The sequence below is a fragment of the Odontesthes bonariensis genome, chromosome 17 (genome assembly GCF_027942865.1).
Source record: "Odontesthes bonariensis isolate fOdoBon6 chromosome 17, fOdoBon6.hap1, whole genome shotgun sequence".
Taxonomy (NCBI): Eukaryota; Metazoa; Chordata; class Actinopteri; order Atheriniformes; family Atherinopsidae; genus Odontesthes; species Odontesthes bonariensis.
In genome coordinates this window covers 4,932,308-4,958,816 of record NC_134522.1, presented here as the reverse complement: position 1 = coordinate 4,958,816, position 26,509 = coordinate 4,932,308, and the positions used below count along the sequence as shown (strand labels likewise).

General features: G+C 38.6%; 2 protein-coding genes and 1 long non-coding RNA gene across 3 annotated transcripts; all 3 read left to right on the top strand.

The window, feature by feature from the left end:
- The first annotated feature begins 3 nt into the window (after positions 1–3).
- LOC142366653 (uncharacterized) lies at positions 4–3,764 on the top strand. Its single transcript, XM_075448612.1, has 14 exons — positions 4–11; positions 318–402; positions 529–675; positions 759–970; positions 1,072–1,175; positions 1,265–1,383; positions 1,487–1,654; positions 1,870–2,069; positions 2,172–2,284; positions 2,451–2,557; positions 2,696–2,872; positions 3,143–3,351; positions 3,450–3,544; positions 3,655–3,764. Exons 1-14 carry the CDS (start codon positions 4–6, stop codon positions 3,714–3,716), a joined length of 1,806 nt encoding a protein of 601 aa, XP_075304727.1. The 3' UTR covers positions 3,717–3,764.
- A 346-nt stretch (positions 3,765–4,110) lies between these two features.
- Positions 4,111–4,903, top strand: LOC142366380 (uncharacterized). Its single transcript, XR_012766803.1, has 4 exons — positions 4,111–4,176; positions 4,303–4,449; positions 4,533–4,744; positions 4,846–4,903. It is a non-coding gene; the product is annotated as an uncharacterized LOC142366380 (long non-coding RNA).
- On the top strand, positions 4,903–24,929 carry LOC142366379 (uncharacterized). Its single transcript, XM_075448247.1, has 38 exons — positions 4,903–4,949; positions 5,039–5,157; positions 5,261–5,428; positions 5,643–5,842; positions 5,945–6,057; positions 6,224–6,330; positions 6,462–6,632; positions 6,725–6,921; positions 7,050–7,150; positions 7,235–7,353; positions 7,991–8,146; positions 12,991–13,205; positions 13,336–13,421; positions 13,572–13,699; positions 13,816–13,941; positions 14,030–14,220; positions 14,303–14,394; positions 14,670–14,800; positions 15,302–15,426; positions 15,537–15,663; positions 16,347–16,559; positions 16,687–16,857; positions 17,021–17,167; positions 17,260–17,309; positions 17,403–17,535; positions 17,781–17,863; positions 17,962–18,088; positions 18,195–18,385; positions 20,002–20,092; positions 20,212–20,332; positions 20,483–20,664; positions 20,836–20,991; positions 21,086–21,219; positions 21,307–21,440; positions 21,530–21,624; positions 22,768–23,440; positions 23,989–24,042; positions 24,223–24,929. Exons 4-38 carry the CDS (start codon positions 5,679–5,681, stop codon positions 24,315–24,317), a joined length of 5,199 nt encoding a protein of 1,732 aa, XP_075304362.1. The 5' UTR covers positions 4,903–4,949; positions 5,039–5,157; positions 5,261–5,428; positions 5,643–5,678; the 3' UTR covers positions 24,318–24,929.
- The last annotated feature ends 1,580 nt before the right edge of the window (positions 24,930–26,509 follow it).

Here is a 26,509-nt window from a genome sequence, read left to right as displayed (position 1 = left end):
GCTATGTCAAGGTATTAAAAGTTCATGTAGCTTTGTCCACTACCCTAACACATGTTGCTTTATTTGTCTCCAGTGCAAGGATACACCTGTTGATGGTAAGTGTCTCCAGAAATATCACTCAATTCCACTGTAATTACACAATCGCATTGTGAAGTACCCTTATCTGATACAAAATTATGTTTGTTTCACAGAGAACCTCATCTGTGCTGCAGTCAATAGGTGGGTGGATTACTGTTTTACACAATCCTGAATTTGCATGTTCTTTTTCACAGTGGAACTAAGGTGACCATGGGTTTGTTTTTTATTCTTTTCTTCAGATCACAAGTCCAGCAGACACTGGCAGCTGACAATTCCTCTACAGCCCTGTGCAATCTCACCATCACTGAACATGCCTGTTCCTTGGTAGGACTGTTTAATATAAGCTGCCGGTCCTATAAAACAATCGGCCATTTCTTACATTATAATCTTCAGACAAATCTCCATAGGCTCTGCCATGTTTACATTTCTTGTCATTTTTTTTTTTCCAAGGCTGAGCATCTCACACAAAGAAACTTGGCCTCACTGTTGAAATGCTCTCTGGAAAGCCAAAGGACTTACCCGGTAGAAGTCTGGAAGCTTTTCTTCCAAAAAGCTGCTCCTGCTCTGGACCAGGCTCTCGAGACATTCACCACCACTGTAAATCCAGTCCCATAATTTCACAACATCGATTGCATTCCTGTGGGAATTCTATATCCAACCAATTTTTCCCCCAATTCTAGGCCCCTAACAACAGCAACCAAGCCTTGTCAAATGCTCTTGAAGCTCTGGGAGAGGTCAGACTCTCCAGCTTCGGGCAGGCACAACTACAGAGTAAAGATTTCATCGCCGATTGGTTCCAGAAAAAGATCCGCCCATTCCTGGCTTCTCCATCCACAAACTTCCTATTCTGCCTGAGCTCCAACAACTTCAGTTGCTTGACGTACCAGACTGTGTAAGTGTGTTTAGAAATTCATATTTAATTCACCACTGTAAACAACACAACAGAAAAACATTAGGATGTTGCGATGTTAAAAACCTTCCCTTACGTTTTAGCATCAAGGCATTCAACAACCAAAGGGCCTTTATGGACACCAACAGACAGCGAACAGTCTTCACTCATTTCATCAAACCATTCCTGTCAAAAAATGATTCATCAGGTATGGGCAGGTTATCGGGCTACGTTTGGTAATGTCTTGATAGCGTGTGCTGTTAATATCTAAGCAATGTCTCCGCTTCCTTTTTGCAGATCCTGGCTGTGTTTCATCTGTCAATGGTAGTCAGGACTGGCTACAGGCAAACCTTGGTAGCTTTTCTGAATTTGCCACCCTACAGGATTTGCAAGCCCTATATCCAAACTTCTCCAGCGTGAGTTCCCACTGCAGTTGTTTAGTTCTTCTTTCAAACATCATTTGTCCTCAGGTTTTGGCGTGACTTTTGTTTACTTTCATTTTGATATCCATTTTTTCAGATTGAAATCCTGTCAGAGCTCGCTCCCTCTCAGGTGGCGCAGTTATTACTGAGCTCAGAGAAATCCAATGACACAGATCTTATCGATCGTGTCTTTGACCGACTTGAGGATGGTAATGCTCTGAAAAATGTGGATGAATTCCTGACACAGCTGAACGCAAATGGAAAGGTGAGCCTCACTTTTCAGTGCAGGAAGAAAGACAAAATCAGACTTACAACTTAACGTTCTCAGACCTCAGAAGGGTATCTAAAACTCTGCATCTTTTTTTGGGAACTAATTCACAATATCCAACCTACCTTTCCACCTTTCAAACATTCTGTATGGTGTACTTGCAACATAGAAATTGTACGGAGTCTGATTCTTTCTGTGCCGTAACGTGACAGGTCCCAGAATTCACACCAGCCGTGAGAGATCGGTGCATGGACAGGACCTTCGTCATCATCGGTCCTCTTTTCTCGGGCTTCAACAGAGATGACTTTGATTTTTGGTTCAATGTCAGACTGGTTCCCATCCTTGGAAGTTTCCGTCCACAGATGCTCAGGAATGCAACCTCAGGCATAAACTGCACAAACTATCACATTGTGTGAGTAGCATTTTAGGATCAACCAGGACTTCCATGCATCAAATTACTAGGCTAGCTCCTTTTCAGGGACTGTGTAAGAAAGTTTTGTTCCAATCTTTGCAGTGTCAGAGGGATTGCCAAAGTTTTCCCTGCCATACCCGTGCAGAGACTTCAAGGAATCGCAAATGCTCTGCTGGGCTATCTGAAACAATCTGCCAGTGTCATCAATACACCAGGTAGGCCTAAAAAAAGAAAAAACTTCAAACATGCCAAGGCAGTGAATTTGGGAAAAAGTATGCCCAAACAGAACTGAGAAGAAAATATTACCTCATGTTGTTTGATCGATGAAAAGAAGCTGCTTGCTAAGTTGTGAATATTCTACCATGTCTATGCGTACCTCAGCTTGCAGGCAGGGAATCAAGAGTGATGCAGAATGGATTGAAACAAACTTGGGTCCATTTTCTCAGTACACACCATACTCTGACCTCAAAGTCTTTAACCTCTCTCAGGTAAGTCACGTATTTCACAACCAATCTTCTCTGAGAAAAGCGGCACAACATTTAGAAACGGGCAGGTCCACGAATGGATGGTTCTGCCGTGTCATAAAGAGAACCAAATTCATCCATGCTCCTGCTTTATATTATCAGGAGACGGTTGTGGGTGTCCTCTCACCGCAACAGAAGGCTGAGCTGATACTGGATCCAGACAGCGGTGCTTTGGAGGACCCCACCCTCGTAAGGGTGGTGCTCACAAACTTGACCGAGTCCGGCGATGACCTGCAGATCACTCAGTTTTTCCAGACATTTACAAAAATCAACAAGCAGGTAAATGCTTCACACTTACTCCATCTCATTTTCGTCCCTCGGAGTTTGCTAACAAGCGACCCGGGTAAATTCTCACCGAGACTCCAGCAATCTCTCTAGGGGCCAAATTTAAATTCAAATAATGGATTTCTGATATGATTCTTTACCGACTTGTTGACACCAGTGCCTTGGTTCCTGACTTTCATACTTCAGAGTACAAGGATGTGCCACCAATCTTGTCCTTATTTTCCTTATTGTCCTAAACTACCACTTCAACTCTTTTGCTTCCAGAAAAACGTTACCTTCATCAAAAATCCCGCTGTACGAGACATCATCTTGAACCTGACCTTGACAGTCCTTGCGCCCCAATTTGAGGACTTTAAGCCTGAAGGCTTTCAGCTGTGGTTCCAGGTGTACTTGGTTCCTGTGATAGCAAGCCTCAATCCCAACAGCTTGCGGGTGATCCCTATCAACATCAGTTGTGCATCCTACACAGCCATGTAAGAGATATTTATCAGGAGAAGCAATGATTATTTTGAGTTAGCATGATGTTAAACTGCTTCCAGAGTCTAAATACCTGACGTTTTCCTCTCCTCAGACTCACGGGTCTTCGGGAAAGTTTGAAAATTCTTCCACTGGACCTTTCCAAGGGTGTGAGATCAAGCATGGAATCCCTCAAAAAGACCTTCCCACGTACGTGTCAATAATGCTTTGCTGACGAGCACCTTCAAGAAAGCCCAGAGCTACCATACAGATGGAAATAAATAAATACACTAACTCATTTCCCTTTTTCTCTCAAACAGGTTGCTCAGTACCAGATTCTTTCATGGTAAGTTCATTACTACAGACATATCACAGAGATTAGACATTGTTTCATGACATTTTACAAGACACAAGTATGGCACACTAACTTTTCACTGGCAGCTATGTCAAGGTATTAAAAGTTCATGTAGCTTTGTCCACTACCCTAACACATGTTGCTTTATTTGTCTCCAGTGCAAGGATACACCTGTTGATGGTAAGTGTCTCCAGAAATATCACTCAATTCCACTGTAATTACACAATCGCATTGTGAAGTACCCTTATCTGATACAAAATTATGTTTGTTTCACAGAGAACCTCATCTGTGCTGCAGTCAATAGGTGGGTGGATTACTGTTTTACACAATCCTGAATTTGCATGTTCTTTTTCACAGTGGAACTAAGGTGACCATGGGTTTGTTTTTTATTCTTTTCTTCAGATCACAAGTCCAGCAGACACTGGCAGCTGACAATTCCTCTACAGCCCTGTGCAATCTCACCATCACTGAACATGCCTGTTCCTTGGTAGGACTGTTTAATATAAGCTGCCGGTCCTATAAAACAATCGGCCATTTCTTACATTATAATCTTCAGACAAATCTCCATAGGCTCTGCCATGTTTACATTTCTTGTCATTTTTTTTTTTCCAAGGCTGAGCATCTCACACAAAGAAACTTGGCCTCACTGTTGAAATGCTCTCTGGAAAGCCAAAGGACTTACCCGGTAGAAGTCTGGAAGCTTTTCTTCCAAAAAGCTGCTCCTGCTCTGGACCAGGCTCTCGAGACATTCACCACCACTGTAAATCCAGTCCCATAATTTCACAACATCGATTGCATTCCTGTGGGAATTCTATATCCAACCAATTTTTCCCCCAATTCTAGGCCCCTAACAACAGCAACCAAGCCTTGTCAAATGCTCTTGAAGCTCTGGGAGAGGTCAGACTCTCCAGCTTCGGGCAGGCACAACTACAGAGTAAAGATTTCATCGCCGATTGGTTCCAGAAAAAGATCCGCCCATTCCTGGCTTCTCCATCCACAAACTTCCTATTCTGCCTGAGCTCCAACAACTTCAGTTGCTTGACGTACCAGACTGTGTAAGTGTGTTTAGAAATTCATATTTAATTCACCACTGTAAACAACACAACAGAAAAACATTAGGATGTTGCGATGTTAAAAACCTTCCCTTACGTTTTAGCATCAAGGCATTCAACAACCAAAGGGCCTTTATGGACACCAACAGACAGCAAACAGTCTTCACTCATTTCATCAAACCATTCCTGTCAAAAAATGATTCATCAGGTATGGGCAGGTTATCGGGCTACGTTTGGTAATGTCTTGATAGCGTGTGCTGTTAATATCTAAGCAATGTCTCCGCTTCCTTTTTGCAGATCCTGGCTGTGTTTCATCTGTCAATGGTAGTCAGGACTGGCTACAGGCAAACCTTGGTAGCTTTTCTGAATTTGCCACCCTACAGGATTTGCAAGCCCTATATCCAAACTTCTCCAGCGTGAGTTCCCACTGCAGTTGTTTAGTTCTTCTTTCAAACATCATTTGTCCTCAGGTTTTGGCGTGACTTTTGTTTACTTTCATTTTGATATCCATTTTTTCAGATTGAAATCCTGTCAGAGCTCGCTCCCTCTCAGGTGGCGCAGTTATTACTGAGCTCAGAGAAATCCAATGACACAGATCTTATCGATCGTGTCTTTGACCGACTTGAGGATGGTAATGCTCTGAAAAATGTGGATGAATTCCTGACACAGCTGAACGCAAATGGAAAGGTGAGCCTCACTTTTCAGTGCAGGAAGAAAGACAAAATCAGACTTACAACTTAACGTTCTCGAACCTAAAAAGGGTATTTAAAACTGTGCATCTTTTTTGGGAACTAATTCACAATATCCAACCTACCTTTCCACCTTTCAAACATTCTGTATGGTGTACTTGCAACATAGAAATTGTACGGAGTCTGATTCTTTCTGTGCCGTAACGTGACAGGTCCCAGAATTCACACCAGCCGTGAGAGATCGGTGCATGGACAGGACCTTCGTCATCATCGGTCCTCTTTTCTCGGGCTTCAACAGAGATGACTTTGATTTTTGGTTCAACGTCAGACTGGTTCCCATCCTTGGAAGTTTCCGTCCACAGATGCTCAGGAATGCAACCTCAGGCATAAACTGCACAAACTATCACATTGTGTGAGTAGCATTTTAGGATCAACCAGGACTTCCATGCATCAAATTACTAGGCTAGGTCATTCTCAGGGACTGTGTAAGAAAGTTTTGTTCCAATCTTTGCAGTGTCAGCGGGATTGCCAAAGTTTTCCCTGCCATACCCGTGCAGAGACTTCAAGGAATCACAAATGCTCTGCTGGGCTATCTGAAACAATCTGCCAGTGTCATCAATACACCAGGTAGGCCTAAAAAAAGAAAAAACTTCAAACATGCCAAGGCAGTGACTTTGTGAAAAAATATGCCCAAACAGAACTGAGAAGAAAATATTACCTCATGTTGTTTGATCGGTGAAAAGAAGCTGCTTGCTAAGTTGTGAATATTCTACCATGTCTATGCGTACCTCAGCTTGCAGGCAGGGAATCAAGAGTGATGCAGAATGGATTGAAACAAACTTGGGTCCATTTTCTCAGTACACACCATACTCTGACCTCAAAGTCTTTAACCTCTCTCAGGTAAACATGTGATCCTGCATGAGTTTATTATCAAAAAAATTCCACTGTGGCTCACTAAAAGACATTGGGAAATTAATTTTCTTAAAAATTAATGCATTTGTAAATTAACTTCTTTTACAATTCTGTCTTAGGTTGCTATAATAGACTCGCTTTCTTCAGGACAAAAAGCTAAATTCCTCCTTGAACCCAATAACTTGTCCAATGAAACTCTATTGACACTTGTGTTCACAAGTCTCAATGTCCCATCATCTTTGGAAAACCTTGAGTCTTTCTTTGGCACATTTGTTGATGGTGTTGCAAAGGTAAGTGCTTTTATTCCACTTTGATTATGCTGTAAATTTACTTACTATGCATGAAAATGATCCTCTGACAATTCCTTTTATTTTCATTTCAGCAAAATCTGTCGACAGCAGTGCGTGACACCATCCTGAATCTCACATTAACAGCTCTTGGCCCAAATCTACCGAAGCTAAATGCCGTAGGCTTCAAGTTATGGTTCCAGGTTTATCTGCCTCTGTTCCTCCCAAGTTTTGATGAAAGAATCTTTGAAATTATTCCAAGAAGTATCCCTTGTAACTCTTATCAAGAGATGTGAGTGAATACTATCATTTACCACTGTCCCAATCACCTTATAAGTTCTTATCTGAGTGAGAAAAAAGAAAATTAAATAACTTGCTGCACCGTTTAATAAATTAAAAATGTTTATATTGTTTTCTCAGTGTCAAAGGGTTCAACAACATTTTCATTCAACTCTCTGAGAGGCAGACCCGGCAAGTTTTCAACTTCACATTAGATTATCTCAGGGGACAGTCCTCCTCAGGTAACTTTATCACAGTGTAAAAGTGCAGAAGTCCTTTTTAAAATTGTATACACCATGTTAACGATTCTGTAATTCTATTCCTAGGTCTCTCGTGTGTTGAATCTGAAACTGATGACAGACGCTGGCTTGAGGAGAACTTTGGTCGTTATCGTTCTCAAGCCTCCTACAAGGATTTTGTGTCCTTAAAAAACAATTTCAATGGCGTAAGTAATCCATATTATTCCTTCCATGAACGATATATAAAAAATTAACAAAAAATTAAAGCCCCAGTTTGTATAAAATTTAGATAAACAGATCGAAAGTGAGAAATGTCACCGGACCTGTTTAGTTGACTGTTATCATGAGACTTGAAACAAATGCTCCACTTATCTTCTCTTTGTAATGGTATGCACCTGACAGCAGATCATTTCAGCTCTTTCTACAATATAGTGTTAATTAGGAACAAGCTCAAAGCTATTTTGGCGCACATGTTCTCCAGTATTTTCAACATTATAGCAGAAATAGTTTAATTGTGTCTCACTATAAATCAGTTCCTCAAAGTTCTCAGCCTTTTAATACCTTGTCAGTAGATTAATTTACAACCCTAATTACACAGATGTTAAAGTGCATAAGCCAACTGCAGTAGTTACTGCGTATGAATAGTAAACTTTGGGTCACAAAAAGAGAGGTCCATTTTTTTTATTTGGCAGGTAGACAATCTGTTTTGTTAATATATCACTTACCTTTGTTTTTTTAAGAGTAAAGGACTTTGTAATGTGGGGGTCTGCAGCTGAACAAAAGCATCCAGTCGCAATTTTTAACAGTTAACAACCTTACTGATCTGCTGCTCGTCACTTTTAGGTGGAGGTTGCAGACCTTCTCACTCTCAGCCAGCTGAGCCAGCTTGCAACAATACCGTCACAGCTAAATGGCACCCAAGATGTGACAAAAATCATGAGCGTCATCAACACCACTGACTTGGCTGCTTTCTTTGACATGGTCTCACCAGCCATTGAGGTAAACATACCTGACATTTTGTTTTCTTCTGTCACAATCCTCTTTTGATCATACATATAGCACCTCATGTGTCACATGGTTTGTTCAATTGTGACTTTGATCTTGGGAGAATCAAGCTGCTATGCTTGGTACATTTATTTTTAGGATTTGAGATAAAGAGTAGCATTTATCTTGGTGACTAAGAATGACCCTATGAAATATTTCACTCGTGTGTAATGATTTCCTGATTTCTCACACTCGTATTTGAACAAAATTATCGATAGCTATCATACAAATTCTGCAACATATAGTCTTAATTCAAACTTTTTATTGTAGTTCTATGTGGGTGGTTGACATATAAGCCGGAAAAAAGTTTTTTTTAAAAGCTTATAATATTATCCCTGAATTTGTTTTTTTTTGTGTTGTTATGATTCCTAACTTTACAAATATATGTGTTCTTTTAGATTTTGTGTTGAAATATGCATTTTTTCATCAGTTTGCTGTTTCAGAGCCTTAAATTTCCATACAAAGCTATTGAAAGCTATTTCATATAAAATGAAAATGGGGTACTTATTATTTTTCTAACTCACCTAATCAAACATTTTAATCATAACAGCTTTGATATTTAACACTTGCTTGTGAAAATTTGGTATATTTTGCATCATTTTCTAAATCATCATGCAAATTAGGACATCACTCCTTAGTCTTTCAAGACATTTTAGATTTATTCTGTTAAACCTTGGAACAACTGTAAGAAAATGATTGAGGCTCTTGCTGATACTCATTTTGTGTGTTCTATTGATATTTTCATGAATTACCACTAACAAAGCTGTTTTTTTTTTGTCACAGTTGTGAACGTCACACCAAATGTACTCGAGTGTCATGCCATATGATAAACTGCACCACACCACAATATGTTAATGCAAAATGTGTTTTTTTTATGTATTCAACACTCAAACAAAACAATTGAGGAAACAGGTTACACACAACATTTGACAAAATTATCAACACAAGTACAAAAAACATTAAAAATGTGAAGAAACTTAAAAATGTGTGTAAGCATGTTATCATGAATGAACATTTTAAAAATGAGTGTGTGCATGAGTTTTAACAACAGTGGCAACTTTGTAACTAACAGATTAATGTTCTAAACTGCACAGACATTCATATAATCAGTATTTTAACATAACAGTTAAGATTACAATGTAAAAATCTTTTTTTCTTCAACTGTTACCTCCTCTCTCTGCCACTGATCCCATGTGACACTCTCAGCTGGATTATGTGCACTGACCCTAACCTCTTCAAAACAGCATTCTGTGCATTGTCGTCTCATGCACAAGTCATTTCAAGCGAACGGACCTTGAAGGGCTTCAATTTTCCCTTTTGTTTCTTCTCTTCATACCTGTTAAAGGAAAATATATGACTAAATTTTTTAAACATTTAATTTCAGATTTATTATCACAGTTATAGTAATACTAGTCATAATATTACTACTCTGGTTGTGGCCTAGACTTTCAACCTCTCCTATAGCTGTGTCTGTCCTATGTGAACTTTCTGTCTTTCCCTGTACTTGTGAGTTCTCTCCTTGCTCAACATATCTGCCTCACTCTGACAAGAAATGCAGGAAAAAAATCTTTAAATATGCACAGTATGGCAAACTGTAAAATATGGTTACATGAAATATAAAATTGGAAAGTAGATCATTTATCATATCGATAATATTTTTCTATCAAACTTTTTAAATATAAAAATATTCATATAAAATAAAGTTAATGTGTGACTTGGAAAAATGGTCACACCATATGATATTCCGAGCAGTTAAGCTAATTTATTAGCAAACTAAAAACAGCTATGCTATAGTTAGCATGTAATTAGCCACATGGCAGCAAATGATTTTTAAGAATTAATAATTAAAATCTGTGAGAAATATTAGTTTTTTATGCAAATAAAAAATACAATAATATTTTTATGGTGATATCAGATTCATAGATTTGTAACTAAAAATTAAAAAACAAGAACTCACCTCATGATTTTGCAAGTCACTCCAGAAACGTTACTGTAACTTCCTGGTTGGGCGTGGTCCTCTTCATCATTAAAATGTCCAAATTATTGCCCGTTCAAAATATACATTCGAGTGTCACACCATATTACGACCATTTTGCGGACAAAATATATATAGTCAGAACTTGTTTTGACATTATGTAAAGACATCAACACTTTTATGTAGCTATTGATATCATAATTATTTTATATGCGTTGTAGAATTATCAAATATTTATAATTTATTTGGAAATATGCTCTTATTTCTGAGGGCACACATATGCCGGACAGTCACACCATATGACATTTTTGATGTTTGGATTAAAATTGTAAGTGGAAATCTTAATCCATTTACAACACCTTTGGTATTTTTGTACTATATCTTGTCACAGGAACAACACAGAAATATATATTTTTAAAAAATACAAATCATTTTTAGTCAAAATTGTGTTATTTGTCAACCACCCACATACACTGGAATGCAGTTTTAAAAACAAACAGCAAAAAACGAACTAAGAGACTGCTGTTGAATCAATGTAAAGGTCATTTTAGCAGCTCAAGGTTCATGAACCAAAATTTATTTAACCTATCAATAGGTTAAATGATTGAAAATTTAAAATTATTGATAATTATCATACAAATTCTGTAACATCCATCCATCCATCCATTTTCTTTACCGCTGAATCCGTCGGTCGAGTCGCAGGGGGGCTGGAGCCTATCCCAGCGGTCAATGGGCAAGAGGCGGGGTACACATTGGACAGGCCATTCTGTAACATATAGTCTTAAATTAACAATTAATTAATTTTTTTGCAGTTCTGTATACACTGGAATGTTTTAAAAACAGACAACAAAAAACGAACTAAGAGACTGCTGTTAAATCAATGTAAAGGTAATTTTAGCAGCTAAAGGTTCATGAACCAAAATGTATTTAACATAGATGTCTTGCAATGGCATGAGTAAGCATGTGAACCACAGAAAATACAAAATTAAACCTGTAAATAAAAATCGAGATCCAACATTGCTTCCTTAACAAAGCATGACTTAAATCAAGCTAATTAGTTTGTTTTAGTAGCTATTTAAGGAGCTTAAAACCTACTTGAAAATGTCACGCTGCTCATGTTATACTTGTAGAAAGGATTATTTGCGTATTATAACAGTTCCTGACATAAGTAGGCTACTGAAAACGAACTAAAAGGTGCCTTTTTTTTGTTTTATTTCTTTTGCTTTATGGCGAGTTAAAAGTAACAAACACACAAATTAGCATAGTTGCAAATTACTTCCAACCCTTTTGTTATTTTCAAAGTTTTAAAATGAACTTAACGGTCGTTTCTGAGAGGCAAACGGCTCTGCCAAGAATAATTGTTAGCTCATTCGTGCAATTTTCAAGTATTTTAACATGGCTAGCTCGACATTTTCTGTGTAAATGGAATTTCACTAACCTGCACTTGTTAACCGTTGCTTCTCTCGGTCGACGTCGAAGTGACCGTTGCTTCGTTTTCGTTTTAAAGGGTTAGGAAAAACGTAGAAAAGGGACATTTCACTAACCTGCACTTGTTAACCGTTGCTTCTCTCATTCGACGTCGAAGTGACCGTTGCTTCGTTTTCGTTTTAAAGGGTTAAGGAAAAACGTAGAAAAGGGACATAACCTGCACTTTTTAACCGTTGCTTCTCTTGGTCGACGTCAAAGTGACCGTTGCTTCGTTTTCGTTTTAAACGGTTAAGGAAAAACGTAGAAAAGGGACATTTCACTGCTTTTTTTTCCAGCTCAGACCACCTCAGACGTATATATATATACCAAGACTGGTTAAACACAATGTGTGATTCTTTTTTTTAAACAGGTACATTTAACTTTTTTGTCATCAACACCACTTTAGATCAGGTCCAGATAAAAAAAAAAAAAAAAAAAAAAATTACAGTACTTTGGCCAATCAATTTGTAACTAACTTATCCTTTTAGGTTGTCGAGATTCCTTCAAACTCAGTATAGAGTTTGTGAAACCTTTGAATCAGAGTTAGGTCGGGGCCACACTCTGTTATTGCCCTATGGTATCAGACCTTACAACAAAAGGAAATCCCATTTAAAGTAATTGCCAAATTGTGCACTGGTGTCTGGAGAAATACTCTTAAATACCCCCTGTTATTAACATTGATGTGCAAGACTACTCTACTAATTTAGTTCAACCAAAAATAATCAAGCAGTATTTTTGCATTGTGCCTGAAGTTTTGCTGCTTTACTTTTTTTAGGAGTAAAAATAATCACATTTTACATTTTACAATCAATACTGGCCTAAGAATATGAAGTCATACAACAATGTTTATATTAATTTTTAGCAAACTAAACCTTACCCACTCCAGATTGCACCACGGGACACACTAACAACTGAAATTATAAAATGACAAAAAGGGGGGGAAATATAGTTTAAAATCTTATTTAAAAGAAAAACAAAGAAGTATAACAATTAAAAGAAATTCTACATTTAGGCTTTGAATCAAGAGACAACAAACGAAGGGTGACATGACGTTATGTCTGTCTTGTTTTGTTATGTCTAACAGTGGCTTGTCAGCTTCAGGTAGCCTCTGAGTCAAAAGAATGAAAAAAATCCAACTTTTCTAAGGCATTTCTGCATATTTAGGCAAAAAAAGGAAGTTCTATATCTTTTAAGCAAGACATTAACATACATAATTTATTTTTGGTTTCTGCATTCAACAAGAAAATCCTTCAAATAAGTGACAGTAAGATCGAAATGAAACTGTTTTATATTACATTCAGCCTTTTATTTTAAGTAAGTTTTGCCTCCTTCTGACACCGAGTACATTTCTTTACAGGCCCAGTCAGCCAACTACACACAGGAGGTGAAATCTGCCTTCCTCCAGGCAGTTTTTGACAGAGGGAATCTCTCCTCTCCAGCTGTTAGTGATGAAGACTTCCAGCTGTGGCTGAAGGTGCGACTGAGGCCTTTGTTGGTCAACATCTCTCCCAGCCTGGTGACGCCCTTATTCCACATCGGCACAAACAGGAGCTGTAACAGCAGCCAAGAGATGTAAGAGTTTCCACGGTCATATAAACACGTTACGGGAAACTGTAAATCATTTCATGTTATCTCTAATCCGTAAGAAACACAGTTTTCTTGATTTTGATTCAATTGTTTTATTTAATTTATCTTAAATTAGGATTACACTGCTTGAGGCACTGCAGAAGACACTAAGTAACGGCACCAAAAATGAGATCTACCAAAACATCGTCCTCTCCCTCAAAGGTTTGTGTGAGACACTCTAGTTGAGTTACCAAAGAAAAAATGCAATGAGGTTCCTCATCTACAGAAATTCAAATTTAGATTAGAAAAGTCTATTTCATACATACCTGAATTGAAATATAAATAAACATGTTTTTATACGATGTGAAACAGGTACAGCGCCGCTGAAATGTTACAGCGGTGGAAGTTTCTACGTGTTTCTGAGACGCAATTTCCTCAGCTTTGGCTTTCCAGATCTGCCGACGTTCTTATCTCTTCTGCCACCAACGCGCCAGTCAGAGGTGGGAAAATGAACCTCTTTGCAATGAAACTTTATTTAAAAAGTCTTAACAAATAAGTGTGAATTTAACACAAAGACCCTACTGATATGGTGTTTATCTTTTTCTTTCCTTTCCAGCTCATAAATACCTTCAACACCTCAGATCTGCGCCAGTTCCTCGGTCAGCCAACTGTGATTGATAACAGTTCGGACATTTGTGTCATCTTCAACATCTACAACAACACTCCTGCCTTCGTAGAAACGGTAGGTCCCTCATCTCAATTACTAACCAGACATAAAATCCAGCCTGTGTGTCACTTACTGTATAATTACGTGTAAATGCCACATTTAGGAGGACGTTCGGGATGATGTGAAGGTGGCGATCCTTCCCTGTTTGTGGCGTTTGGCCCTGAGCAGCAGCGACAGCACCGAAGTTAATCTCTGGTTTGACCTACGGTTAAAAGACTATCTCAGATTCCTCAACAAGAACCTCATCAGCTCCACTGAAGTGCAGAATGCCTCATGTGTCGCCTTCCAGAAACTGTAAGATCACTTCTTGCAGAGTTAGAAAGGGCTTTGGAAGGATGACATTAAACTCAGTCTGCATTATTTCTCCTTCCAACAGGGTGTTTTTCATGGGAAATAACTTCACATACAACAGCTCTGAGTTCGCACAGGCCGATGTGTACACCTCCATCAGGAGCTACTTAGGAAATGGTAAGACGTAGCGTATTAAGCTTAAAATAATTCTGGTTGTATTCATTAGTTTTTTAATCAGACATTAAAAGGATTTTGATACTAACTGCTCACAGTTTGAGTCTTTGGAACGAAAATGGCTAAAATCTTGTACTTTTCAAGGATTTCTACTGATTTTGCACCTCAGTTCTGCTTTTGACTGTATTTACTCAATTTTAATCATTACATTATTATATCTCTGGAACACTAGTTCAATCCTCAGCGGACAATACTACAAATTGCTGCTTTTTCCACAGATTCTGCACCCAGATGCTACAATGCCACCGATCCACAACTAAACTCTACCGCCTGGTTTGCCAATAACATCGGCAACTTTGTGACATTCATCACTCTGGTTGATCTCAACACCTTTGTTCCCACCTCTAAGGTATGTCCTCATATACATTTTAGGTTTCAATCTAAACTAAATATATGAGTTAATCTATTCAAACCTGTCGTTTCACAGTTGTAATATTAAAAGGTTTGTTTCAATGTATATCTTGTTTGTTATGCAATTTCATCAGATTTGAACAGATAACAGTGCTGTGTAGCTATGCTAACCTGACTTTAGCTCATTCCCATCCAAACCAGATCTAGAGGCCCTCCTTTCCAGGGTGACAGTTAGAGATGTTAGAGATGTTTGTGACTATAGCATCTCCAGGGTGGTTAGGAAGCTTTGCACAATGTGCCTAAACTGGAAGAAGAAACACTTGTGAGCATTTTAATTGTGTCCTCCTGCTCATAAGGAAGGCGCCTCTAATAGAGAGGTCATTGATATCCAGGGAATAAACCAAACGACATGAGACATAAGCAGAACATTCCCTAATGAGCTGGTGTTGCTTAGCTTGAGATGATATAACTGACTTCTTTGGTTTCTTTGTTTTTGAAGATTGAGGTATTCTTGGAGAACCAAGCCAATCTGGAGCTCTTCGACAACAAAAATATCCCAGAAGATGTAACCAGCTTCTACGTCGAACAGCTTTTCACCTTCAACCCATCCTTCAGCCTCATTAGGTGGGTGTCCACCAGTTTCACAAAATGCACTTTGGCGGTATTAATTAGCCGAACCATCTGTCCATTGAAATGTTGAATTTTATTTCTACATTTTGTCACTTCTCGTTCAGGCTTCCAGGTGTTTTCTTGTGCTCCTCTGACGTCCCAAGTTCGTCGTATTCCTCTCTGAATGAAGCCGATACCATCGTCATCTTGGACAAGCGGAGGGATTTCTGCAACGGAACGGAGGACCAAGAGGTACCGGTCCAGAAAGTTTCTCCTCAAAAGCGTTGTTTGCCAAATAACTATCACTGCTATTTTCTCAACAAGGCATTAAATTAATAATACTTTATTATTCTCATAGGAAATGTTGGTTTTCTAATCAAATTGTATTTAAAAAACAAATAATAACCACAGATAGTTGATCTGTAAGGCTGTAATGGTGGGCAGGAATGTCTTTATGTACCTGTGCTTATTCCCTGAAAAGGAGCCGAAGAAGCCTCCAAATGAAAAATTCTCATATATGTTTAATCTGTATGTTGTTTAGAGCATGTATGGTGTCCGTTACATTGTAGCAGGGTTTATATATAGCACTGTAACTAATGTTAATATATCCATTATTGTGTATGATATAATCGGTGTGATTAAAAAAAAAAAAGATTTTTTTACATTTTGGCAAACAGGATTAAGCAACAAATTCAGTTTTAGTTGTTTCACCAAATTATTTATGTCAAAATTAGACTTGAATTGTTTCAAGTCAATTCTGACCTTCTATGGGTCATCTTTGTGCACATTTCCCTCATAATGAACTCCAAAGTGCACAAAACACAAACAGTGATGCAATATATTTAACATAAAACGCTCTTTTAAAGGTTTGATCTATTTGACAAAGAAATCTTTTTTAAAAAACAAGGTTTAAGTTTTTGGGTTTTATTCAACAGGTATCTGCTGCTCTGGCATCAAACATCAAGACCATCTCAGAGCAAACATTTACAAATCTTGGCAATGCCAGTTCAGGCTTGACCAACAAACAAATCACTTCAGTGCCCCCAACAGTGCTGGTTTCCTCTTTGCCCACTCTGAGCTCAGTGACCACCTGGGGCCAGGGCCAAGTCAACATCATCATCCGAACCATTACCTCCTCAGGCTTCCAGGTAATGGCCATTCACATCCACTTCCTGCTTTGATGCATGCATTTTACAAAATATTTCCTTCAGTGAGGTTTAATTGATATAAGTCAGCATGAAGTAAAACATCTCTGCATGTGAATCTGTTTTATAGATCATCAACGCTGCCTCCCTGAAATTGCTTGGCACACTTGTTGCTGGAGTTCCTTCAGCATCATTTGTGAAAATCCCAGCTTCTGAATTACTCAACGTCTCTTCGAGCCCCAGCTTTGTGTCCAACATGCTGGTAGCACCAAGAGTTGTCCGGCAAACCTTTGTCAGAAAGGTACAAAGTTAACCTATCATCATAAAGTCCAGCCATCATTCTCGAGTCAATGATTATTCCAAACAACCGGGCACAAGAAACACATTTATCTATAACATGTATGCATAGCCTTCAACCTAGCAAGTGGATACAGATCAACTGAATACATTTAATCTATTGGCAGATCATTTCTGTGAACACAAGTCCAGCCGTGGTGGTACAGAACGTCCCCGATGCCTTGGCTACTGAGATCCCCCCATTCCGGCTGGTGTTTCCTGGGAGTGATGCGAACGTCAATGTGATAAACAAAAAGACGTGGACACCAGCACAGGTTAGTATTTAGTAATATTTATCCAAGAAGTTATTGCTGACTGTTACTGTGACATCTCGATTTAACACTTTTATTTCTTCTTGTTCTTTCAGTCTACCATGTTGTTTGGCTCTCTGGAAAAAACAGACTTTGACATCGAACAGTAAGTGAACAACTCCTGGTATTATTTGTTTCAGAGGACCATTAAGAATCCATTAATTTTCTTTCTGATTTTATATTCTCTCCCCCCTGACAGGCTTTCTCCATCTTTGCTACAAGGCTTCACGTGCACGTCAGTCCAGAAAATGACAAAACAGAGGATCTCTCGGTTGATCCGTTCCTGTAGACCTAGGAGACAAAGATCCAAGGTGGTGCTGAGACAATCACAGGTAAAATCTCCAAGAAATGAGTGATACTACCAACACTCTTGGTCTCTTGGATATGATACAATACACTTTATTGTGCCTGTCGGGTAACTTGAAAGTACCAGATCAGAACAATAGATGATAACAGCAACCTTAGACTTTGGGTATACCCCGAACCTATCCTTCATACAATCCCTGCTTTCCTATATTTCAGCGACATGTTCAGTAAGTTGTATAAAAAATCTGTGTTATGACATTACAACCCACAGCTGACCTGCATGTACAACCTGCTCAGTGGGGAACTCAGTCAGAACTTTACAGATTATCCCTCAGAAATGCTCCTCTACTTCAAGTAAGTAGAGAAATATTTTGCTCTGACCACATAAAAATATGTCTGTTTTGGGTTATTTTTCGTTGATTTGCACACTCATTTAAATGTATTCATTACAGCAGCCAAAACATCCAGAAAGCCAACTGCAGGTCATACTTTTCTGCACTGGGCTCTGCAGACTTTTCTGTGGCCTCCACCTCTTTGAACAAGGGTCAAAAGCTGCTCGTTAATGCCAGGTCCTGCTTGGTGAGTCTCATTAAATAGAAGAATGAATTGGGAGAGCTGCTTATTATGGCAGCACCCAGTAGCATATGAGATCTGCATACGTATTTACTCTGCCTTTAATTTTTAGGGTATAAGTGGCTCAAAGTTTAGTAGAGACAACGTGGAGGTTCTGGGGAACATGGCCTGCACCTTTGATGGATCTTTGATAGAGAATTCGGATCCTCTGGTCCTGGAAAAGCTCAAAGCCTGTAAGGACTTCTCAGACAGCCAGGTGACCTCCATGGAGACGCTGCTGCTGTCTGGAAAAACACAATACGGGTAAAAGAGCTAAATTAAGCCTTAATGTTAAAGTGATTTGCTGACAAAGTCTAAAGGAGCTCCAACTGTAGAAACGTAAGCCATAGGGTGGAATATTTTTCGTTGTTTGGTCATATTTTTTTGCTAAACATCATGAGACATAATACACAATTCAGTATTATGAGTCATGTTAGCAGGAAAAGCAATTCAGAGAGCTTTCCAACTTTCATTTCCATATAAATATATCGCATTATTTTGCCATGGTAACAGAGAAGCTGGATGCAAACCTCTACAGACTCTTCTTCTTTCAGAAGGTTTTAAAGTGGCAAATTAAACCAAAGCATCCCTGAGAGTTAAAGGGATAATCCGGAGTAAAATGCACTTTAGATCAATTTACGAGATGTTGGGAGTACATACGTTGAGTTGACATCAAAATCATGTCATTCGGATGTGTTTTGAGAATTTTGATTTGACCGTTTTTAGCCAAAAGTCGTTAGCCTGGAAGTGAATGGGGCAAATCATGTCACCGCTACAAAACGCTATTTTTATACCTCTTCTACAGCTCCAAACAACATAACACTTACGTGGTAGTGAGTAGAGGGTCCCTAAAGCCAAACCGAAGTGTCGCGAGGTCTTCATGTGGTCGGATATAGAGTCCAGAATGAATTTAATCAAGCCAGTACCTTTCCGGAAATGTTGCTGCTGCAGCTGCCGCTTAAGACCGTGGTGAAGTTGGTTTGATATTGGATATTCGACAGATATTCACAATAAGGAAATAAGGTGTCTTTTTTTTCAAACCAATATCAAACCAACTTCACCACGGTCTGTAGCGGCAGCTGCAGCAGCAACATTTCCGTGAAGGTACTGGCTTGATTAAATTCATTCTGGATTCTCTATCCGACCACATGAAGACCTCGGGACACTTCGGTTTGGCTTTAGGGACCCTCTACTCACTACCACGTAAGTGTTATGTTGTTTGGAGCTGTAGAAGAGGTATAAAAATAGCGTTTTGTAGCGGTGACATGATTTGCCCCATTCACTTCCAGGCTAACGACTTTTGGCTAAAAACGGTCAAATCGAAATTCTCAAAACACATCCGAATGACATGATTTTGATGTCAACTCAACGTATGTACTCCCAACATCCCGTAAATTGATCTAAAGTGCATTTTACTCCAGATTATCCCTTTAAGTTAGTTTGCTGTATCCACTCATGATAGACTTTTACTGTATTGCCTAACCAATACTCTAGATTTTACACATCTTGGTGTAAATTTAGCTTATCTGCCCCAATAGCAGGAAATCCCTAAGTAGCAATTATTCTCCAAAAGGAAATTAAGATACTTGTATGACTGAAATTCTCTACCAATCTCTGAGTATGTGTTGTGCTCGGATCTGTTGTTTTTTAATGTTGTTGTGGACTCCATGTGTGGTCTTATATTTGCTTGTATTGTTGACCTCGGATTTATAACCCCAAACCACTAATGCACCGGTGTTCCATGTAGCTTTTTGTGTTATTTCACAGCATCCCATTCGAAAAAAGCCGACTTCTGCAGTATAATAAATGTTCACCAGCACATTTTCTTGGTGGCTGTGCGAAATTTCAAACGATAAGAACATATCACCTTTAATTTTCAGAAACCCCACCATCTGGACTGTCAAAACACTGAGGAACCTTGATGACCTTCCTCTATACTTCACAAGTAACATCTGGGGCAGGTTCAAAACTGTATGTACTCAACTTATTCTCTTTTCAGTCCCAATTAAATCCTTTGCAAATATCTTATACAGAAAGACAACTCACCTCTGTTTCTCTTTGCATTAAAAAAAACTTTCCTTCTTCTGCAGTCAACAAAGAGAGAGTTCCTCGGGAGATTTATGCACAAATTGAGGAAAAATAAAACACAGAAGAGGAAGCTTAAGAAGCTGTTTAAAAGGATTAACACCCTTAGGTTTAAACGAGGAACAGGTAATAACCAGGCAATTTTCATGTTTGCTTATATTTCTTTTATCTGAACAAACGTCTAATTCAATTATCAAGACAATGATTTCTATGTTAATCTGCTGCCAACGTAATCTTTAGCTGCAGTCCTCTGACGAGTTGTCTTATTTCCATCAGGCTGCACTGTGGGCAACATCACCCAGGTGACCGTTAACGACGACGCCTTCCCCTTCGGCTACGATCAGACGCAGTTTGATCTCTGTCTGGATGTCCCTGTTCTGCAAGATAACCTCAACTCTATCTGCGAGAAAGTCGATGACGATGACCTCCAGAAAGTCATTCTGAAGAAACTCAACCAGGTGATTAACAGCAACGTGTTTTATGACCTTAAAATTGTACTTTTAACCTCTGGGTACACAAACCAAGAGGTGGTAATCAGTTGGCAAAAATTGTGTTAGTGTGGCGCTTAATGTTGCTTTAAAACAAATAGATTTCAGTGTTATTTCAAGACATTCTCTGTTCTTTCTCAGGCTTTCCCATCAGGAGTTTCTGATCAGGAAGTCCAGTTGCTTGGTTCAGTATCTCGTGCGGCATCTCTTGACGACATCTCTAAGTGGAACATCACTCAACTTGACACCCTGGCAGCTCTCATGGAAGCTGATGATGGAACCTGGGAGTCGGCACAGGTAGAGGGATTCTCAAATCTAAACAACCTGAGTGTTATCCAAACTTACACACGAGTATTGTTGGGTTACATGATGTGTTTTCCTTCATGTTTAGAGCAAAGAAATCATCACCAAGTATCTGAATACCTCTGGGAACTCCCTGGGCAGCACTGAGCTGAACGCTATCGACTCCAACCTGTGTTCATTAGACACCAGCACACTGAGGACCATTAGCTCAGACAGCATCAGGTTAGTATCAGCACATAGTTATAAGATAAAATATGGCCTCTGAGTGTGGATATAACCCTGCGTCTCACTCTCCTTTCACTTTGTCAGAGATGCCAACCCTCTGAATGTGGAGTCATGTTCAGTCGAGCAGAAAAAAGTCCTGTATGAGATCAGTAACGCTTCCTTCAGCTCACAGCGTTCCAGTTCCACCGACTTTTACAACCTAATGAAGGCCTATCTGGGTAAGAATACCTGTTACATGCCTTCCTACCTGTTTCCCCACCATTCAGAGAGCCTCTGTCTGACATCCCGTTACTTTCCTCACCGATAGGTGGAGCGCCTCTCACAGATGTAGTGGGACTGTCAACACAGAACATCAGCATGGACGTAGACACTTTCAAGAGTTTGGACCCTAATGTGATAAATGTAAGGATACTCATAAAATAACCAATAACAGATTTTTTTTGGTGTTATTTGACCATTAATTTAGCTTTGTTGGAGAACACTTTTTACAACTGGGACAATGCTTAAATTTAGCTTAAAGGGATAGTTCGCCTCTTTTGACATGAAGCTATGTGACATCCCATATCAGCAACATCATTTATGAACATCTTCTTACCCCCTGCTGCGTCCTGTGAGCAGAGTTCCAGCCTCGTTTTGGTGTTGATGAAGGTAGTCCGGCTAGTTGGCTGGGGTTTAAGAAATAAAGCGTTTTGCTTCTCAAAACAATATGCGTTCAAAAGAGTAATACATTTGCATCACAAAATCGTTGTCCAGGAAAAAGTCAGACCTCACATCGCTTAGCGCTATTTTTGCCTCCCTTGATATCAATGCATCCAATGTAAACTGTGCAGACCGAAGAGCAGACCGAGCACTCCCCTGCTTCCGAGCAGTAAACACCGTAACAGGTGCGGCTATCGCTAGGTGGCTGTACGCATTGATATCAAGGGAGGCAAAAATAGCGTCAAGCGATGTGAGGTCTGACTTTTTCCTGGACAACGATTTTGTGATGCAAATGTATTACTCTTTTGAACGCATATTGTTTTGAGAAGCAAGACGCTTTATTTTTGTGTCCCCAGCCAACTAGCCGGACTACCTTCATCAACACCAAAACTCAGCTGGAACTCGGCTCACAGGACGCAGCAGGGGGTAAGAAGATGTTCATAAATGATGTTGCTAATATGGGATGTCATACAGCTTCATGTCAAAAGAGGCGAACTATCCCTTTAAAAACCTGCTCTTGTTGTAGGGTCTTTGAAACAACCAGAGGCTTATCAAGAGTTTTTTTTAGTAGCCAAGTATGACTTCACACTCTATTTTCTTTGGGCCCAGTATGTAAATTGTAGGATCAAAAGCTTTCAGCTGCAGTAGTTAAATATGATGAAGGATTCAAAATCTTTACTCAGGAAGTAAACTAGTCTTGCTTCAGTTGGAAGCAACCTCCGTAGTCTGCAGTCTGTGTCCTGAAGCCACTGCTAAGTGAATATGATGCACTGGTTCAGACTAAACATGAATCTAGGACATGAAGCAAGCGTCTTTACTCACTGTTGTTCTTTTTGAAATGTGCAGGGTCTGACTGTGACCAACGTTCAAGGCCTCATGGGTGACCAGTTACCTGATCTGAAGCTGTTTGAGAATGATACTGTGATCGAGACCTGGGTCAACTTGCAGCAGCAGTCAGACCTGGACAGACTGGGTTTGGGCCTAGTTAGTAGCAGGATCAATTCAACCACTGTAGCACCCAACTCAAACAGCACTGCAACCAGTGATGCAACACCAACACAGAGCAGTGGAACTAACGCTACAACAACACTGCTGAATACTACAACTAGCGCTACGACCACAGTGCCTAATACTGGAACTAACGCTGCGACCACAGTGCCGAATACTGGAACTAACGCTGCGACCACAGTGCCGAATACTGGAACTAACGCTGCGACCACAGTGCCGAATACTGGAACTAACGCTGCGACCACAGTGCCGAATACTGGAACTAACGCTGCGACCACAGTGCCTAATACTGGAACTAACGCTGCGACCACAGTGCCTAATACTGGAACTAACGCTGCGACCACAGTGCCTAATACTGGAACTAACGCTGCGACCACAGTGCCGAATACTGGAACTAACGCTGCGACCACAGTGCCTAATACTGGAACTAACGCTGCGACCACAGTGCCGAATACTGGAACTAACGCTGCGACCACAGTGCCTAATACTGGAACTAACGCTACAACACAAGGTAAATAAAAATATAAATCGGATAAAAGTCTCATTCTAATATTTTCCTGACTTTTACTTTTTTTTAACACACTTTTACCATATTTTTTTTCTCTCTAATTTCAAACAACCTCTTAAATAAATATTTTGTTGGTTGGTTCATAATAATGTGATCCATTTTTTATTCTTATAGCTTTCTTCTGTAGCATACAAACTGGATTAGTGTTGGTTTTGTATGTGTTTCCTCAAACCTCCACACAGTAGGTCATGTATGGAGCTATTGGGGAGCAATAAAGGATGTATAGTGATTTTCTTAATTTAAAATGCCTTTAGTTTTATATGATATTGCAATGGGTGAGTATTGAGTAAAAGCAGAAACCCAAAGACTATAACTACAAGTTTTTGTGTTTATTTTAATTCTTGGATGCATCTAAGAGAGAATTTCATTGTATTTCATTCATGTATTACTGCGTAGTTGAGCGTCAGAGGTCCTTTTGTTGCAGTTTGTGCTCACAAAAAGATGCAAATGTACCACAGCATGTCTCTAACAAGTTTCTATCTCATCTTCAGGACAGACAACCACTCCAACAACAACCCTGGACAATGGAACCACAACAACTCAAGGTGGGTACACTCAGCTAATGCTAAATGTTGTTGTATTGTTTAAGCTAGCATTATATTTTCATCTTTAGCAGCATATTGAAACATGTTTTGTTTATCTACTGTGGATATGAATAATAGGAAACATTGAGAAAATCTCATAGTTTGTTGTAACTGTGTTATATGTGTGTGTCTGATTTCCAGGCACAACCACAAGTGGAGGAGTGGAGCTTGCAAAACCTCCAGTTTCCATAATCCTGGCTATTGTGGTATCGGCTGTTCTCCAAATGTTTATTTAGGTTACAACCAGCCTAAATAAATACATAACTTCAGCATCTTAATACATAATGAGCACTATATTTTTCTTCAATTCTTTCAACTTGATTGTAATTAATTAATATAATTATTTGTAACATTTATTTACATTTAAAGAAAAACATTTTATTGTAACTTTTCCATTTCTGCTTCACATTGTTATTATGTTTGTAAAACAGATTTTTAATGAAGTAATCATAGGAATCATTTTCATGTTAGTTATTTGAAGTGGGGATGTGGTTAGATGATAAGAACTGTTTACAAAATTACTCATTTTCAATCATTTTTAAAAAGAAAAGCGTATCTCAAATAAACTATTATTTTCTGTTTGCTGTCATTTAAACTCTATTTCTATTTTCTTAATGAATAATGCTTAAATGCAGACCACAACAAAATCTACAGACTGTGCGTGATTTTGTCTTTCACCTTTAAAAAACAAATCCTAAGGGCTTGAATAAAGGCAACTGTACTACTTCTTCTTGGCTCTTAGGACATTTAACGTCTAAACAATTTCAAGAGCCAAGAAGAATAATTCCAGTTGCCCTTATTCAAGCTCTTAGGATTACCATGACCTGGATGACTGAGAATCTACAGACTTAAGACTTTAATAATTCTTGTTTTCACAGTATTTATTGACTTTGATGGAAAAAGGGGGAATAAAACAACACTTTCACTAAGCAGCAGTGTGGGTTTACAGTGATTAAACTACAGCTGTTACATTAGATTTGAGCCTTATAAGGTCTTATTGTGCTGTTTCACAGATGCCACAAAACTAACCTATAAATATGTTATGACATTGTTTCCTTACCAAAGTTAAAAGATTATAAAAGGGGAAAAAAAAGCAACATAAGTTTAAATAATTTTTTTTTTTTATATTAGCTACCAACTCTCCTTATTGTCTTCATATTTATTCACATATCTATCAGTTGAACAGTTAAAGAAAAATCCAATAATGCTTTGAATTTTACAGATGTAATTCAAGTACTGATGAAATTATCTTCTTTTCTCTAATAATGGATAGTTCAGTGTTTTATTTGTGGAATGACATTATAAAAGAAGGTCTGCATCAGTGTGTTGGGTTGTTGTTTCTGTAGCTTAGCAACAACTCACCTGATGATGTCACACACAGCGTAAGCAGGTAACACAGATGTAAAAAAGACTCAGAATTACCAGCAGAAGTCCTTCCAGTATAATAACAATCAGTAAACTAAGTACAAAATCTTGAGAGGACACAAAGAAAGACACAATATGTCCAGAGCTGCTGCAGCAGCTGCAACTTCTGTAATTTAAATCCTCACTCTCATGTTAAATTAATACATTTTCCTTAAAATTTTACAGATATTGTGTACTTGAAACTTATGGTATTTTGGAAAATGGATTTATTATGTTATGAAAAATAGCCTTTCTATGTGCATACAAAACCATTTTATATCAAAATAAAGAAAATATTATTCATGCTGACAATTAGTATCAGACAAATAAACCAAATGAGTATTTTTGTTTATCAAAGACTCGTGGTTTAAAGGTTTAAAGATAAAGACTTAAAGGTTTTAAGTTTTGGGGGTTAAATTATGGAATGGTCTCAATAATGACTTAAAGTTAGTTTCTTACTGTTTTAAGTTTCAGAAAATCTTTAAATTTTAAATTAGATAAGAATTAAAATGTAAATTGACTAATATGTATAAATAAGGAATCGATGATATATTAAGATGTAAATAAACTGAAACAATATAATTCTTTGATTCATTCATTCAAAAGTAGACAGTACAAAAAAAGGTAAGACCTTTATTTTCCCCCATTTAATTATGATCAATATAATGCATTACAAATGCTTGAATAATGTAGTACAAAGTCATTAATAAATGCCTCAACTAAGACAAAAAATGTATATCAAAGAGGCTAGCTTTCAGTTCTGGCAAGCATTAGCTAAATCTGCATCTGCTGTTAGCTTCATTGTCAACATGCTAACCAATTAACATTGCGAACTGACCATTTATCAAGTTAAAGTGATAGTCCGGAGTAGATTCAACCTGGGGTCATTTGAACCGTGATAGCAAGGCTGCTCAATTTCTCCATTGATAAAATAAATTCACAACTCTACAACATAAAAATTCAGAAAAAAACATGTAGAATATAGCATATACTTTGTTGTCTACAGTAGCAGATCAACCCTCAA